This window comes from Suillus fuscotomentosus (genome assembly GCF_016647785.1).
Source record: "Suillus fuscotomentosus strain FC203 chromosome Unknown F5891scaffold_10, whole genome shotgun sequence".
NCBI classification, from domain to species: domain Eukaryota; kingdom Fungi; phylum Basidiomycota; class Agaricomycetes; order Boletales; family Suillaceae; genus Suillus; species Suillus fuscotomentosus.
In genome coordinates, this window is record NW_024539522.1 from 908,991 (window position 1) to 924,172 (window position 15,182).

Consider the following 15,182-nt stretch of genomic DNA (forward strand, 5'->3'; position numbering starts at 1 on the left):
TACACGTCTCAGTCACGTGAGATCCATTCAGCAGTGTTCAGCCCTGTTCACGCATTCAAACGTTCACCGCTCGTGCTCACGACCTTGAAATACTAGGTACTCTAAATTTTGGCTGCTGCTTGCTCCTGCTGCCTACGACGTTTTTCAGGCCGCAGGCATGTTAATTCCTCGACACATTGGTCCAAAATACGGCAACAGGGTGACAGTCAAGCAAATCGCACGTTACTTGAATGGTGAGCTGGTGGCAGTGGCTGCTGGCTACCACAATTGTCAATTGAAAATTTCGGGTATAACGGTTCACGCGTTTTTAAACAGGTCCAGGAAATGGTACAGCCAAGCCCCGTTCGCGGCTCGCATTCGCATTTGATATCGTATGGTTTGGACTGATGCCATAAGACTGTCCAACGACTTACTGTGTCTTGCACTCTTCCCAGGATGGTGTTCTCCTTCGTGGAAAGAACCCCCTGCCTGCTGCCAAAGAGGCGTTATCGATCCTTGATGGCAACAATAAACTTGGCCTGTACATGTGTCTTTCCTGTTGCTTATCATCTAGTTAACTGACTCACTTAAAGCAAGATACCCTTTATTCTGGTAGATGATTACTATGTCCTTTTGTGATGTAAACATTCAATTGTTTCCGCAGCTCACCAATGGCGGTGGTGTAAGCGAAGAGGAACGATGTCGCAAGTTGAGCTCGCAGCTTGGTGTACAGGTGCTATATCAAAGTTGTCCTGAAACCTCAATTTTACTGACAAATTTGGACAGATTCATCCTGACCAATTCATACAGTCTCACACTGTTCTGAAGTCTATTGTACACAACTACGTTGACGTGCCAGTCTTGGTTCTTGGAGGTCAGGGTGATACCCTTCGGAGGGTTGCGGAAGGGTACAAAATTCTTGTAGCTTGCATCTAAATCCTATTGATGGAATCTCAATTAACTGCAGATACGGCTTCCGGAAAGCTTATACCACCCTTGATATTCTCAATTGGAACCCATCGCAAGTTCTTTACTTCCCTGATGGTTTTGACTCAACTTTTTCCATGTTCCCAGGATATGGCCTTTTCATAACCTCACACAAGAAGAAAGAGCATCCGTCAGGGTAATATTCTCACTCGCTCAAGCGAACAGCTTACACAAACATGATGACACAGCCGGCCGACTTCTCGAAGATCCAATTTGGCGCAATTTTTGTTTTCCATGATCCTAGAAATTGGGCTCTCGACACCCAAATCATGTGTGATGTGATCCAGGGTATCATTGGAGGATCTCATGAAACCAATCATACACGAAAGCCTGTCGACCTAGTATTTTGCAACCCCGATTTAATATGGCAGTCGGATTTTGAGGCTCCTCGTATGGGCCAAGGAGCTTTTAGAGTAGCATTCCAGGCTGTTTTCCAGGCGAGTTTGTCATCAACAACTAAATCCCATCAAGAACCATCTGATGTATTGTTTTTGCAGTCATTGACAGGGTCCACATATCCCTACATCCAATTTGGCAAACCAACTGAGGCCACGTACAATTTTGCCGAGATCATGCTCAAGCATCGCTTACAGGGTGTACCCAAATCATCATTGTTCGTATAACCTGGTGACATGTCCGTCCTCGCGGTCAGCTAACGACCGTACAACGTGCTACCAGGTACATGGTGGGCGGTATGTATTTTGCAATTCTTGCCCTCAATGTGACCCTCAATTTAATGTCACCGCAGATAACCCAGAATCTGATATAGCAGGTGCCAATACTGCAGGATGGAAATCAATTCTAGTTCACACAGGTGTATACGATCCTCATCGTGGACCTCCAAGTCATCAGCCCACCCATCAAGCAGAGGATGTCGCAGAGGCAGTTCGTTGGGCGTTAGAACAAGAATTCTGCTAATACATTACTGATATGGGACGAATTTTACATCACGGTAGATGCTATTATCTCTTCCACCGATCAGTCATAGAGTGAGGAAGCTGATACATGACCCTGAAGGTGGTATCGACAAGATGATGCGACGGGGAGCATTGCCCGGGGCCAGTGAATGGTACCAATGATCTCATGCATAACTTAGACTAAACATATTTTGGGATTGGTCTAGATCTAATGTGCGCAATAACTCACAACTTGCAGATTGACAATCGGAGATCTTAATCAGGTTCTGGGGTAATAGTTAAACTCCCACAACTCCACGCAGTTAGCCGGCCCCCACAAAAGCTTGCACCACTGAACAGGTGCCTGCCGCAAGGAGATTGATCAAAAAGAAGATTTTATCGGAGGCTCTTGCAGGGGCCATACAACCAGTGTCGTGTGCACTTCGCACGATTCTTGGCACATCGCACCGATTATTTTCGGCCTCTGACACCGTAACGGCCGCAATAATGTCAACATAGTCATGAGTTCACATTTCTGATTCGATGTTGAATTCATCTGAGCGGTTACTATGTATTGGTATTCCAAACCACTTCGTGTCGCAACTGGCCAAATGATTAACCTAACAGTACTGGACCACAGTCCCGCCCACCGTGCTAGGTCACGGTGCTACCAAGGAGTTCAACCGACCCCACTGAAAGCGGGTTTCCAAATCATCCATACCATTCAACATGCATCCAATACAAACCTGCAAAGTACCTACTAGCAAGCAAAAAGAAGTTCAGAAGTTAGAACAGGACAGACAAACGCTCAGTACCTAACCTTGATTACTAACTAACTAATCATTATCTGAACTTCAACTGTTAAACAAACCTTCGGTCGAGTGAGCCCAAATTCGTACAGGAAGCCATGGGTAAAGAGCAGAGTCAAACAGGCTGCATCAGGCAGGTACCGTTGCTTCACGCTCTTCCTCAGGCTCATTGGTTCCCTATGCTGCCAGTGGACTCTCCTACCCTGTTCCGACAGTCGCAACATCGTGACCCACGGAAAGATCCATCGAGAACTATCGCCGAGACCGAAAATAACGACTGGAAGACTGAAATCCAGAGTGATTTGCAGCCAGCTAGTGAACACAGCCGATGATTCATTGAACTCGGTGTCAGATTCGGAATGGAGGCTATACCACAGAATGGGCCCGAAATTCATATTCTCCAACCTTAAATTTTCACTTGCGACTGAAAGGCCGTGGCGGCGGATCATTAAAGCATGGCGTGAGCTGATGTTCTGTCATGACTCGTAGGTCAGTGCGTATGTAGCACAATCCGTGTCGCATGTATCGGCTGATACTTTCGGGATTGCTAGTGCAATGACAGTTGACTCAGAAAGTTTCAAGATCAAAGTTAAATATCTCAGAGTTTTTGATTCTGTGGACAGCAATACAAAAAAATTCAGCTTGCATCCCCAAACTCACTAGTTGAAATATTGAACGTACGAACTTAATATTTGCACGCGCCTTGCCTGTGGTAAAGTCAGGCGGCCGTTCCGAGTGGAGGCCCACGTGTTAAGGGGGTTATCGTGGTGTCTACCACAAAGGCAGCGAAGACCGACTTGTGATGGAGCGGGAAGACTCAAACATTGGCCCAATACCAAGCGGGAAAACTCTCACTTCGTAGGATACCCGAAATTGACTTGGTCTCGTCATACTACCTCCACGACATCCTGATTTGCCGCGGTTAGCACCTCTTCATATGACGACTCACGAAGCAAACACCTGAGTCTTTGAGTCCAGATCAACCAGGCACAACTTACAGGCGAGGACGAATGGGATCGCTGATGGCCACGGTTGATTCCGTGATGAACCTGAAGGCTTAAGGCCGGGTTATTTGAATTGAGCTTTAATAATTAAGCTGCATTAAAAGTTACCTCCAGATTTTCCTAATGCAGCTGGAGAGGAGCAATTAGGCGGCAGGCATGAATCGGTTCTTCACTCTCATCTGTTTCATTCTCACAATGCATAGTAATAGATCACATTGGACACGCAAATGTAGATGTCCTTTGGCTAGTAGGGCGAGCTCGGACGTACGTGTGGAAGTTCAATAGGCGGAGGGTCTTCATGTGACTGCTTACAAATTACAAAGGCTGTGCTTCAACTTGTTCAACGTCAGGACTGTCGCAATCCGCTTGAAACAGCCATCTTTCTGCAAGACCCCATCGTGACTGCGGCTTCAAGAATCTAAGCAAATCCACGGAAACATCTTGTGCGAGAATCTGCGCGAAATTACGATACCTCCATTGAACCAGCGTCGCTAGAAAATCTACGATGAATCCCACTCTATGGTCACCTACGAATATTTCATCATTTGTGGTTCATCATGATGTTACGTCGATTCGGGTGAAGACCGATTTTCACTGGAGATGAGTCCTCATAAACTCCTCGGGTATTCACTGGCTGGCAGGTTCAGACTACACATTGCCCGTGAGACAAATTTCAAGTATGATTAAGGCTGTATCACACTAACTTCAAATCCAATGATATTAATACAGATTTAGAGACCAGCGGTTCGTTTTCGCACTCGATCAATTAGTAAGTCCGGAACTATCCTGTTTACAACTGGTATTCTAGGGCCAACCGTCGGTGCAGACAACAATAGTCTTAGCGTTTGTCCGTTTGTCCGCCGCGTTCATGCTCTCCCACAATCAGTACTGTTGGCCAGCAATACGGCACGCCAAAAACCAGGCGCATTCAGTAGTAGGGTGGCTTGTGATGAGGGTCGACTCAGACAATCTGACAGATTCGTCCCCAGGACCACAGCACACTATCACATGGTCACATCCATTCCGATGTTACCATCATTCGCAGCCTCATTCACTCGACCCTGTCTTACCTTGTCATTCACTGATTCCTTGGCCCCTGAGCTTCTCTTGCTTAGATCTATCGCTCGCAACTTGTAAATTTCGGCTTCTGCTTGTCTTCTGATAGGATGCACCGTATTCATTACGACCTGTGTTTTTAGGAGGGTGATCCGGCTCTCGCACCTCCACTTCTGGCGCAAATCCACATATCCAGCTGCAATACACTGAGAGGTCATAAGCTTCACAAAATAAAACCTATAAAAGCATCTTTCAATAGAGACGATGGTCCTCATAATCACCCCTTCAAGTTCATCATTCAGGAGATATGTCTGGCGTGGAAACCTTCGCTGTTCCGTTATCTGCAGGAAAGTCCGCCTCTCAAAATCAGTCCCAGTCTGCTTATTGTTGAATATATCAGATGCTATCTCCTCCGTGTGGCTTGCTACATTGATTTCTGACCTTTCCGGCCCCAGTTTTACTCTCAAACGCTCGTTTACAAACGATAGCTACTGGAGAGATCTCTTGGCATTCACTCCTGATTTTCGTACCTTGCACGCACTTCCAGAAATCCAGCGTTTTTTCTCAGTCCCCGTTGCCCTTGCGCGGCCAAGTCGGTTCCGACTCTTGTCAGGTGTTCGTCATCGGCGCATTGGTCCTACAAAAACGTTCATCCAGGGAATTGTTCAGTTCCATACGGTCATAGCGCAGTGCACTGGCGTCTTCACTCTGACTCAAAGCGAGGACTCCTCATGGAAGGCCTGGTCCTTTGTAACCATGATGGATCAGTTGTCCGGTGTAGTCGATCGCTTTAGTGCACATACGCCTCTCTGCCGTCCTGCTGAGTGGCAAACTACGATGGAGTACACAGCGGTCGTCGTGGGTGCAGGTCAGTGTGGCTTATCCGTGGCTGCCCGTTTGGAGAATCTCGGCATTTCTACACTTGTCTTGGAGAGATCTAGCGCAATTGGCAATAGTTGGCGTTCTCGATACGAGTCACTGGAAACGAATACTCCAAGGGCGTACAGTGCGTGCAACTGAAGAACTGCCAACTTCGTCCTATGCTGACGTACCGGCAGATCATCTTCCCTTTGTCGCATTCCCAGAGGGATACGGAAAATATATCCCCTGCAGAGACGTTGCTGACTATCTTGAAAATTACCAAAGGACTCTTGGTCTTCACGTGTTGACCTCGGCGTGCATTTCTGCTACTTCATATGACGTTTCGTCAAGTACCTGGACATTATCTATATCTCTTTCAGGGCAAGCCTCCATTACTGTGACAGCCCGGCACCTGATTGGTGCAACAGGCACTGGCACAATGGGAGGTGCACTCCCGTTTATGCCGTCGATTCCAGAAAAGGTACGCAGCAGGACTTAATTTTTTGTCGACGCTGACTCTCTGTGTGCAGAGTTCCTTCCTCGGTTCTGTTATCCATTCAAGTGAATACAAGTCCTCCTCTTGTGTCGGCGCGCAGAAAGTTGTCGTCGTCGGCGCAGGATGCTCTGCGCACGATATTGCTCAGGACATGGCAAATCATGGGTCTCAGACAGTGCTTGTCCAACGTTCTCCAACTGCTGTTGTGAGTCGCCAGACGATCGACCGTCTACTTACCGGTAATCTCAGTGTATTTCCTGCGGAGATCTCCATTAATTTGACTCGTAGGATATGTTGGGCAGGACGTTCCTGCGACAGAGATCGCCGACCGCTTTTATGTCGCTCTTCCCTTGACAACCCTACAAAATCACCAGTACGACATCATGGAGATACATGCCCACATCGACCAGTTAGTTCAAATTCGAAAACGTTTTCTTCATCTCACCCTTTTTCTCTTAGGGACCTCAGGGAGAACTTGTCTCGGCATGGATATCTCCTCCCCGGCCCTGAGGACAATTTTTTGCACCGTCTCTCCGTTCGACGAGGCGAGTTTGTTCACTCTGTATCATTCTATTTTTCTTACCGGCATTCCAGGTGGCTTCTATATCGACCGGGGTTGTGCAAAGCTCATCACGTCTGGCAAGGTATTATTACTTTTGCTGGGTTTCCCCACGCATATTGCTTACTAGCAACTAGATCACTGTCAAGTCCGGGCATGAGATTTCCCACTTCTCTCCTTCCGGGTTGGTATTCGACGATGGTTCGCGAGTGGTCGCAGACCTTGTCATCTTGGCCACTGGGTAAATATTTATCTGCCTGATCGTGTACTTCTAACACATCATATACAGTTACTCGAAAACTACAATTAAACAAGTCGCCGAGAGCCTTTTCGGGGCCCAGGTCGCGGATGCCGTCCATGAGCTTGGAGGATGGGATAACGATAATGAGCTCGCAGGTGTTTGGAGGCCGACTGGACGTCAGTACTCTGTTGATCTGATTGCGCGACTCGGTAATGCTGACGTTCTGTTCCAGACGATGGACTCTGGTTCGCGGAGGGCGATCTCTTTTCTGCACGGTTCTACTCCCAGTTCCTTGCATTACAGATAATGGCGAGGGAGATGGGATTGTTAAGTCCAGACCAGAGGAGTTACATCTCATGCTGATTTCTGGGATCAGCTTCTCAATTAACCTAGATATTAAGTACACGAGGTGTCCTTAGCTGCTGCCAACAACTTGTCAATATCATTATTTATACGCAACATACTGGAAGCATTACAACAATCAACTATACCGTGGAAGGGATCTTCAACTGCTTTCTATTGGGGTTGCCTGGTCAAACACAGGCTCAGGGATGCCTATACTACGGTCACGACAGGTCGACATCTCGATGACTTCGAGCCGGTCCATCCTTAGATCCTCAGGCTAAATAAAATCAGTATCAATACAGTGGGCTTCCGAGAGGAACCTACGTCATCATCCGCCGGGTCCATCATCTTGGCTACATAAATCCTGTCCCCATCGACCCACATTTCGATTGACTCCATAGGGTCAAAGACTCTATCGGACACAACCTCGACATAAGGCAGAGATGTTGTTAACGTCTTCCCGGAATCACGAATTTCTGTTTCAGACGGCTCCCTCACCACTCGTCCTAGACCCTGCCGGCGCTCAACAGCCAACGGACTGAAGTCCATCATATGTAATCTATACCGGGACCCGATGCCTACGGGGAATATCTGTAGAACCCGATTCCCGCTGACATACACTTTCCAGGAGTCTGGGAACACACGGGTATTTGTGGGGCCCCAATTTTGCCATGGTATTGTCACCGCCTTTTCACCAACGCGCTCCGAGTCGAAATCGAAGAAAATGCTGGTGGAAATGACGAAGACGAGCCGTGGAAGGAGCGTGGCGTAGCATAACACTCGATGTCCAGGGTCTGAGGTCCACATCGTTTGTTGGGCTCGCATATGCAATTGCGAGCCGTGCGCAATATCATCGATGGGCAGGGAACACTTTTTATGCTCCACTGGAAAAGGCAGCAAGTAGCATGCCAGTAACTGCGGTTTCCGGGACATATCCTCAATTGAATAAAGCTTGAAATTATCGCTGAGCATCAGCAACCTATTGTTTCCAACAAAGCAAAAATCGATCGAAAATTCGAAATGTGACATTGCGTCACTGAGGTTGCACTAGATAAATCAATTGTCAGCTTTCAAGTCTTTCGGCTAGTATATCTGACAATGCCAGCTCACATTGGACGTTGTTGAGTGTTGCCAGTCCCAAAGTTGCAACCACCAGATGACTCGAGATGTGTTGGTCGGATCATCAAACATCGGGGAGCACTGGAGAGCGAGATACCTCCCAAAACCCTTGAGCTTCAGATTCTCCGTCACCGTGAATGAGTCATGGCTGTCTTGTGCGGTAAGCACCGACAGAAGCAGCGTTTGCCCAGCAGCTTGAGGGTGAATACCATCTCCATCCAGGGCTCTAAGGTCAACATAAAATCTCCCCTCCTGGAGCATGTTACGACTGACAGCATACGCGATGGCGATCAGGTTTTGTGCTGGGTCCATATACACATCGACGATATATGCATTGGGAACTGGACACAGCGATCCTGAAAACCAATGTCGTTCGACTGGTTGCTGTGAGGGACTCGGCAGTATTGGAATGATCTTGGCCCAGTTTCCTGAGTGTTCACTTTCGTACCATAGACAGAAATGCCCATCAGCGATATATGTCCTCACTTCGTGGAAATGTTCTTGTATAAAGAATGTTTGGAAAGAGCTAGCGTGGAGGTTAAACTGCAACCATGCGTGGGCTTTGTCCCTCAGGAGTTGTAGGCACTGAGAAACAGGAGTGTGGTTGCCAAGATCCGTGATGGGAACTGGGAGTAGTCGTTGGCCGCCGAGTTCTACAATGTACTGCAGCTCTGAGGATAGTACGTATATCTGGCGAAGGGCCCTGCATACCTGCCAGCAAAAAAATTAAACTCAATCTAGGAGGCTCAACATCGACACTCACAGATGTACAACGAAGAATATCTTGCCAAGGAAGGAAGCTTAGGATGTAAGAGTGAAGTTCTTCAGCAAGAGCCAAGAACTCTAATTTGGGCTTCATGTCTGTCCCAGCTTGGTCCATTGGGTCATTCATGTCGTGAGGGCGCCTATAAAGTCCCATATGATTGTATGCCACTAATAATCGATAACAGGCGACAACCGTCTAAAACTGGCCTAGCATAGCTTCCTGAGCTTATTGTCCTAAACAAGATAATGCTTGATACAATACTGGTGTGGCAGACTCAGCCCACCCTGACTTTGACTGCAAAGCAAACTGACGTTTGGTTTCAGAGGGCGATCTCGTGATTCTACTCCTGGTTCAGCGCGTTACAGATAATGGCTAGCCTGAGGGAGATGTGATTATCACTTGGTCCAGACCAGAGTACATACCTGATGATGAGAGGACACGGTTCGAATGCAAGCCATGTAGGTGGTTCATTCGAGGACAGACTGTGGCGAGTGCTTACCACCTACTTCAAGTTCACAGTTTGTACTTGATTTCATTAACTATCGTGTGAATTTGATAAGGCTCATATTACGTAAAAGTCGACGAAAGGCAGCAACAGCGGAGGTAAGTCTAGGTAAGTACTCGATGTATTACAACGACGTTTGAACAGTTTTGGGCAATGACAGATAGTGCAAGTAATGGAACTTCCCTACTATCCATAGTTTAAACGGTTGTTCAATTAGAGTTCCTACCTATTTTTGTGATTGCTTAAGCAGATTGGCTCGACAACGACAGACAAAATATAGAGACTATCCCACAACTGTGCTGCCAAAGTAACACCAAGGAAATGAAAATGTGTTTTGAGCGTAGAGCGATGGTAGTAATCATGTAATCTTACATGCATGTCAGACTGTACGTGCGATTCAGCTCATATGCATGAACTATTGCAGAGATTCATCAAGATGGGTTGCAAAGTAGCGAGTTTACTTCGACCCATTCCAGAAATAACCGTTGACGACTTTAAATATAGAGCGCTATCATCCGTATCTTCACGAGATATGAGATTGCACTGAACCATCATGTCGTCTGCAGTACCGCGTCTGGCAGTAGTCGCCGCTGGGGCCATGGGCGCTGCCGTGGCGAAACGCCTGACTAGCTTCGGCTGCACAGTCTACACCAACCTTGACGGCCGCTCTGAAGATACACGAAAGCGAGCACAAGATGCCGGGATGATTGACCTCTCTGTCGACGAGCTTGTGCTCAAGTCAGACTGGATTCTGAGTATTTTACCACCAAGAGATGCTGTATCATTTGCCGAAAAGATACAGGAAGTTGCCGCAAAACATGGAAGGGCGTTACCCTCCCCACAGACGTTTGTTGACTGCAATGCGGTCAATCCGGAAACGGTAAAACGTATCGCGGCGCTATTTTCAGGGACGAGCATCAGGTTTGTTGATGCTGGCATTATTGGAGGGCCCCCGAAGGGCGACCAAAATCCTACATTTTACGCTTCAGCGGAAGATGTGAAAATTTTGGATGAATTCACTGCACTGTCGAAGTATGGTTTGAAACTATCTCCTCTTAAGGGAAAAGGCGTGGGGATTGGAGACGCTAGTGCACTGAAGATGTCATATGCTGTGAGTTGGAACAGGCAGGCGAACAAGTTGTACGTTACTAAAACACGTCTAACAGGGAATAACAAAGGGAACGACGGGATTGTATACCACGATGGTGCTAGGTGATTGTTATCTTCTTGTGAAGGAATCAGGTGATTGACCCAAGGCAGCGGCTCATGCATCGTCGCCTGCAACCGCGGATGCTCTCATGAGAGAACTACAGATGTCGCAGCCAATTTTATTGGACCGTCTAGCGAAGACTGTACCACCTATGCTACCGAAAGCGTACAGATGGATTGGAGAGATGGAAGAAATTGCTGACTTTGTTGGTGGGAGCGAGGGAGACGTCTACCGGGGTATAGCGAAGGTATATGAGCGGATTGAAAAGTCGATAGCGGGTGATCAAGAAGATATAGTAATGTTGACGAAATTTGTAGAGAAAGCAAAGGAATCACGCTAGGATAGACTAGGATATTGCAGAAGGCAACTCACATGGATGAAAATTTGTTAACGGGATGAAGTAAGTGGTTCACGTTGGTTACAGCAACGTAAATGAACTATGCTGCAACTTGTACTTATATTGATGGTCTGATCTGATATACTTTTCCGAATTCGGGAGGATCGATTACGGCCTTGCAAGGCAATTGCAAGGGGTTACTATCTTTAAGCGATAGTCGAAACGTTGACCGTCGTCGGAACCGTTTGCCTTCAATTTTTCTCTTTCCATTTCCTCCTTTTTGATCGTCTCCTCATAGTTTCTTGATTCGATAAATCACCCAATTTTCGTCGTCGTCGGGCTCCTTACGTCCATCGGGATTCTTGTCACCTTGGCGCCTGGGAAATCTCCAGCTCATCCACTTTTTGAATCGTCAAGAAACCCATTCCTTGAACATGGCTGTTGCTGTGAACGAGGCAACCGCTGATTTGAGACTGCTTTCTCAGCCATCAGACCCTCAGACAGTCACTGGGTCACAGGCACCCCCCTCTGCAGCCGATCCAGACGCAAAGACCAATGGACATACCACGGATACTTCTGGCATACCCCAAGTAAACCTCAATGGCGAGCCCGTGAGCAGTCCCCGCCTGTCAGCAAGTTTTTGCCGTGTAGATGCGGAGGATGCGAGATGGGGCTCCAATTTTTGGGTGACTTTAGTAGATCCGCAGGTATTCATCTTGTCTCGATCGTCCATATGGGTTCATGTTTAGAACGCACTTTTACAAGACTAGTACTGTATTCTTCGCGTGCCCTGCGACTGGACAAGTGAGCTGGGATCCACCAGCTGGTACGTTTGTGTGCGTGATGTCACAATTTCAAATATCGAGCTCTATGTTCTTACGGCTTGTATTTGTGCAGTTTGCCTCCGAGTACAGAGGGAGAGTGGTGGGAGCTCAGTGATGACTCCCGAGGTGGAATTCCATACTATTATCAAACCAAGACAGGGGAGACAGTCTGGGAACGTCCAGATGGTTTTGTTATTCCCCTGACTATCATTCAAGTGATACATTCATATCAACTAATCTCTCTTACAAGAGTCGCTGATGCCCTTTCCACAGCAAACCGCCCTGGGTCGTCGCCTCTCGCAGACTGGCATGCGCAAAACGACTTCGGATTCCCCTTCAACGCCAGGCCGGTCTCCCTGTATAACTCGGGCTCGCTCACAGGCAAGCATACAAGACGCACGCCATACATCACTCCGTTCCAACGAGGAGCCCCCGTTGCCCCGACACTCGTTATCATCTATGCGGAGTTCGCCAGGAAGGATGTCGGCTTCTGGCGCTAGTCCGACCAAGAAGCCTCCTACCGTAAGGCGCTCATTCACCACAGACCAATATAGCCATCCAGGCACTCCTCGTGGATGGACAAATGGACATCATCTACCCCCTATACCCGCTTCCCCATACGCAACAGAACCTTCCACTCCATCCTCACGAAAATCATTGTCAACGCCACCTGCCAAGGTTGCAGCGAACGGGAGTACACGATCCAGTCGCCACAAAGAGAAAGACAAACGTCTAACTTCAGATATCAATGATACCTCACCATCGCGATCGCGGGCCAAATCGTCCTCTTATGTACCACACCGATCTCCCGTCCCACAAAGTCTCAATGCTGCTGTGGAGATGTTGTCATTTTCTGAGCGACGGGCTGCTTCTGACATTGGTCACGGGCTACCACCATCATCCCCACCGGCCATGGATAAACCACGGCCAAGCACAAACCATTCTCCCAAAGAGAAGGCGAATGAAAAACGAGAGGTTCCTCAAACTCCAAAATTGGCTCCGGGTAACAGTTTTTGGATGGCACGTAGTGCGTCGACCCCTCCCACCACAGTACTCGGTAAGACTATCAGCAGTCCTGTTCTCAACAAAGGTACAACTTTTCACTACCTATACTTTCTTGTCTGACAACCTGCGTCCAGAGGCAACCAAGAACATGAGCGCCGTCAAGAGTCCCACGGGAGGAAAACCAATTCCGATCACCAGGCAACCTAATCACCTTGCTCCTACTACAACTTTAGCATCTGGGTAAGCACGCTACATTTGTAGATTATAGTGTCTCATACCTCCTCCCAGCACATATCCTGCCCTTCCTCATGACCTCGCATCAGACATTCAACAATTCGTCGAATCAGACTACGCAAGACAATATTTCTCGACACATCGTACAGGCTTCATCTTCAGGCGCAAGGTTCCCGTTGCACAGATGATGACGTGGCAAAAGGCTAGTACTATCTCTAGTTCTTGCGGCTAGCTAGCTAACATACATCCAGGCGCCCCTCAACTCGCCGCTTCTCACGTTGAATCGTTCGCTCAAGAACGATGCAGTCCGGATCTTCAAAGTCATCCAACACATCATGGGCGATCGTGAACGTGAGAAATCTGCCGGTATACCCGTTCACAATGGTTCTGTGCACTCCCTTACTGGAGGCACCGTTGGCTTACTAGAGGAAGAGCGATGGTTACTTGGGGAAGGTTTGTCTCATGGCGAGCTGAGGGATGAGATATATTGTCAGTTGATGAAGCAGCTCAACGGGAATCCCAATACGTATGTCATCCATCTACATCTGATCTCCAGCCGTCTCACAAGCGTTTCAGAGAAAGCGTTTTCAAAGGCTGGCAAATGCTCTGCGTACTCCTCACTGCTTTCCCGCCCTCGAAGAACTTTGAGACCTACCTGCGTTCCTTTATGCAACAGCGAACGGCTCAGCAAGAGGGCAGGGTTGACGTGATAGCCAAGCACTGCCTCCGCCGTCTGGTTGCGATCTCGAAGAAAGGACCACGCGGAAAACCTCCGACAATGGCAGAGATCGAGACGGCATCGGACGCCGCCTTCAATCCGTCCACATTTGGAGAATCGCTGGACGCGACGATGCGCCTGCAAGAGCGTAACTACCCGCACGAAAAGATCCCCATCATTCTCCCATTCCTCGCAGACGGAATTCTTGCTCTTGGAGGCATGAAAGCGGAAGGCATCTTCCGCGTTCCTGGGGATAGCGACTCTGTGTCAGAATTGAAGTTGCGCATTGATAGGGGCTATTATACGCTTGACAGCGTTGATGATCCGCATGTACTAGCTTCGTTGTTGAAGCTCTGGTTGCGTGAGCTATGTGACCCGCTGGTACCCGAAGAGATGTACAACGACTGCATCACGCATTCTCACGAACCTGAAACGTGCATACAGCTCATTAGACGTCTGCCCACGATAAACAGACGGGTCGTTATTTTTCTAATCAGCTTCTTGCAGTTCTTTTTGGAGGAGAAGGTACAGACGGCGACGAAGATGACGTCAGGCGAATCTGGCACTGGTGATGGCGCCAAACTTGCTGAGGTGTAATTCGGAATCTATGACCGTCGTGTTCACAAATGCCCAGTGCGCATTCTGATGATGTCCTTGTCGATCTATATTGATGTCTTTGCAGGTACGAACAGGTGTTCGTCTATAATCTTTTGATGCATCTCAAGTGCGATCAAATTGACGCGGATTATGTTCCCGTCCATGGCCTTGGTGCCAGTCTACCATCGCCCCCACAACCTCGCGTTTCTAAATCTCGCAACAGAAAGTGAACCATACCTACCATGCTATCGTATATCCACCTATCCTTTTCTATACCCACCATCCAACTTGATACTGCATTCACGTACATACAAATTTTTTCTTCAGTCCTCGCAAGTGTACCTGCTATCATCTATCATCTTCAAACTCTACTGTCATAGTAGCGCACGCTGCTACCTCTCCTTGTTAATTACGACAAAACACGTATAGGTTAATACGCTATTTGAATTCCAACTGGTCTTTGCACAGTATCTTGGCATTCGACTCATTTAGCCCTGTCCGTTCTGAGTCTTGTTTCCGACATTTTGGCTTCGACTTGCGAGAATCCCACTAGCCGAACTCGTACAGTAATCTACCGTCACCACCGTCACTTGCGTCGATGCGCAATCTCGAGTCATTACTTTGATACAATTCT

The 15,182-nt window shown here is 47.9% G+C and overlaps 5 protein-coding genes across 5 annotated transcripts; 4 read left to right on the forward strand and 1 right to left on the reverse strand.

Annotated features, from left to right (window-relative positions):
• The first annotated feature begins 6 nt into the window (after positions 1 to 6).
• Positions 7 to 2,224, forward strand: F5891DRAFT_1014571 (HAD-like domain-containing protein). The gene is made up of 13 exons (XM_041360838.1): positions 7 to 96; positions 149 to 233; positions 316 to 371; positions 435 to 520; positions 573 to 591; positions 644 to 712; positions 766 to 887; positions 947 to 1,000; positions 1,054 to 1,102; positions 1,155 to 1,403; positions 1,464 to 1,579; positions 1,645 to 1,658; positions 1,715 to 2,224. The coding sequence occupies exons 2-13, from the start codon at positions 158 to 160 to the stop codon at positions 1,882 to 1,884; spliced, it is 1,080 nt and encodes a 359-aa protein (XP_041229966.1). The 5' UTR covers positions 7 to 96; positions 149 to 157; the 3' UTR covers positions 1,885 to 2,224.
• A 2,771-nt stretch (positions 2,225 to 4,995) lies between these two features.
• F5891DRAFT_945768 (uncharacterized protein) lies at positions 4,996 to 7,251 on the forward strand (the record flags this gene model as incomplete). Its single annotated transcript, XM_041374635.1, has 7 exons — positions 4,996 to 5,737; positions 5,790 to 6,073; positions 6,123 to 6,501; positions 6,683 to 6,732; positions 6,785 to 6,888; positions 6,937 to 7,064; positions 7,121 to 7,251. The coding sequence occupies 7 exons, from the start codon at positions 4,996 to 4,998 to the stop codon at positions 7,249 to 7,251; spliced, it is 1,818 nt and encodes a 605-aa protein (XP_041229967.1).
• A 142-nt stretch (positions 7,252 to 7,393) lies between these two features.
• On the reverse strand, positions 7,394 to 9,232 carry F5891DRAFT_977250 (uncharacterized protein; the record flags this gene model as incomplete). Its single annotated transcript, XM_041376683.1, has 4 exons — positions 7,394 to 7,510; positions 7,558 to 8,280; positions 8,344 to 9,063; positions 9,116 to 9,232. The coding sequence occupies 4 exons, from the start codon at positions 9,230 to 9,232 to the stop codon at positions 7,394 to 7,396; spliced, it is 1,677 nt and encodes a 558-aa protein (XP_041229968.1).
• A 936-nt stretch (positions 9,233 to 10,168) lies between these two features.
• F5891DRAFT_1014603 (6-phosphogluconate dehydrogenase C-terminal domain-like protein) lies at positions 10,169 to 11,267 on the forward strand. Its single transcript, XM_041360839.1, has 3 exons — positions 10,169 to 10,734; positions 10,790 to 10,835; positions 10,884 to 11,267. The coding sequence occupies exons 1-3, from the start codon at positions 10,177 to 10,179 to the stop codon at positions 11,171 to 11,173; spliced, it is 894 nt and encodes a 297-aa protein (XP_041229969.1). The 5' UTR covers positions 10,169 to 10,176; the 3' UTR covers positions 11,174 to 11,267.
• A 39-nt stretch (positions 11,268 to 11,306) lies between these two features.
• On the forward strand, positions 11,307 to 15,014 carry F5891DRAFT_1162648 (uncharacterized protein). Its single transcript, XM_041365298.1, has 10 exons — positions 11,307 to 11,877; positions 11,936 to 12,006; positions 12,068 to 12,209; positions 12,268 to 13,084; positions 13,134 to 13,239; positions 13,288 to 13,408; positions 13,485 to 13,759; positions 13,810 to 14,476; positions 14,505 to 14,584; positions 14,634 to 15,014. Exons 1-10 carry the CDS (start codon positions 11,605 to 11,607, stop codon positions 14,776 to 14,778), a joined length of 2,697 nt encoding a protein of 898 aa, XP_041229970.1. The 5' UTR covers positions 11,307 to 11,604; the 3' UTR covers positions 14,779 to 15,014.
• Positions 15,015 to 15,182: the final 168 nt, after the last annotated feature.

Excerpts from the sequence above, each read along its gene's own strand:
- F5891DRAFT_1014571 (XM_041360838.1), top strand. The coding sequence starts at position 158 with ATGTTAATTCCTCGACACATTGGTCCAAAATACGGCAACAGGGTGACA. Across the intron at positions 1,001-1,053 it reads ATTCTCAATTGGAACCCATC|GATATGGCCTTTTCATAACC; the intron begins GCAAGTTCTTTA and ends CCATGTTCCCAG. Across the intron at positions 1,404-1,463 it reads CATTCCAGGCTGTTTTCCAG|TCATTGACAGGGTCCACATA; the intron begins GCGAGTTTGTCA and ends TTGTTTTTGCAG.
- F5891DRAFT_1014603 (XM_041360839.1), top strand. The coding sequence starts at position 10,177 with ATGTCGTCTGCAGTACCGCGTCTGGCAGTAGTCGCCGCTGGGGCCATG. Across the intron at positions 10,735-10,789 it reads CACTGAAGATGTCATATGCT|GGAATAACAAAGGGAACGAC; the intron begins GTGAGTTGGAAC and ends CACGTCTAACAG. Across the intron at positions 10,836-10,883 it reads GTATACCACGATGGTGCTAG|CGGCTCATGCATCGTCGCCT; the intron begins GTGATTGTTATC and ends GACCCAAGGCAG.
- F5891DRAFT_1162648 (XM_041365298.1), top strand. The coding sequence starts at position 11,605 with ATGGCTGTTGCTGTGAACGAGGCAACCGCTGATTTGAGACTGCTTTCT. Across the intron at positions 12,007-12,067 it reads CCACCAGCTGGTACGTTTGT|TTTGCCTCCGAGTACAGAGG; the intron begins GTGCGTGATGTC and ends GTATTTGTGCAG. Across the intron at positions 13,240-13,287 it reads ACTACAACTTTAGCATCTGG|CACATATCCTGCCCTTCCTC; the intron begins GTAAGCACGCTA and ends ACCTCCTCCCAG.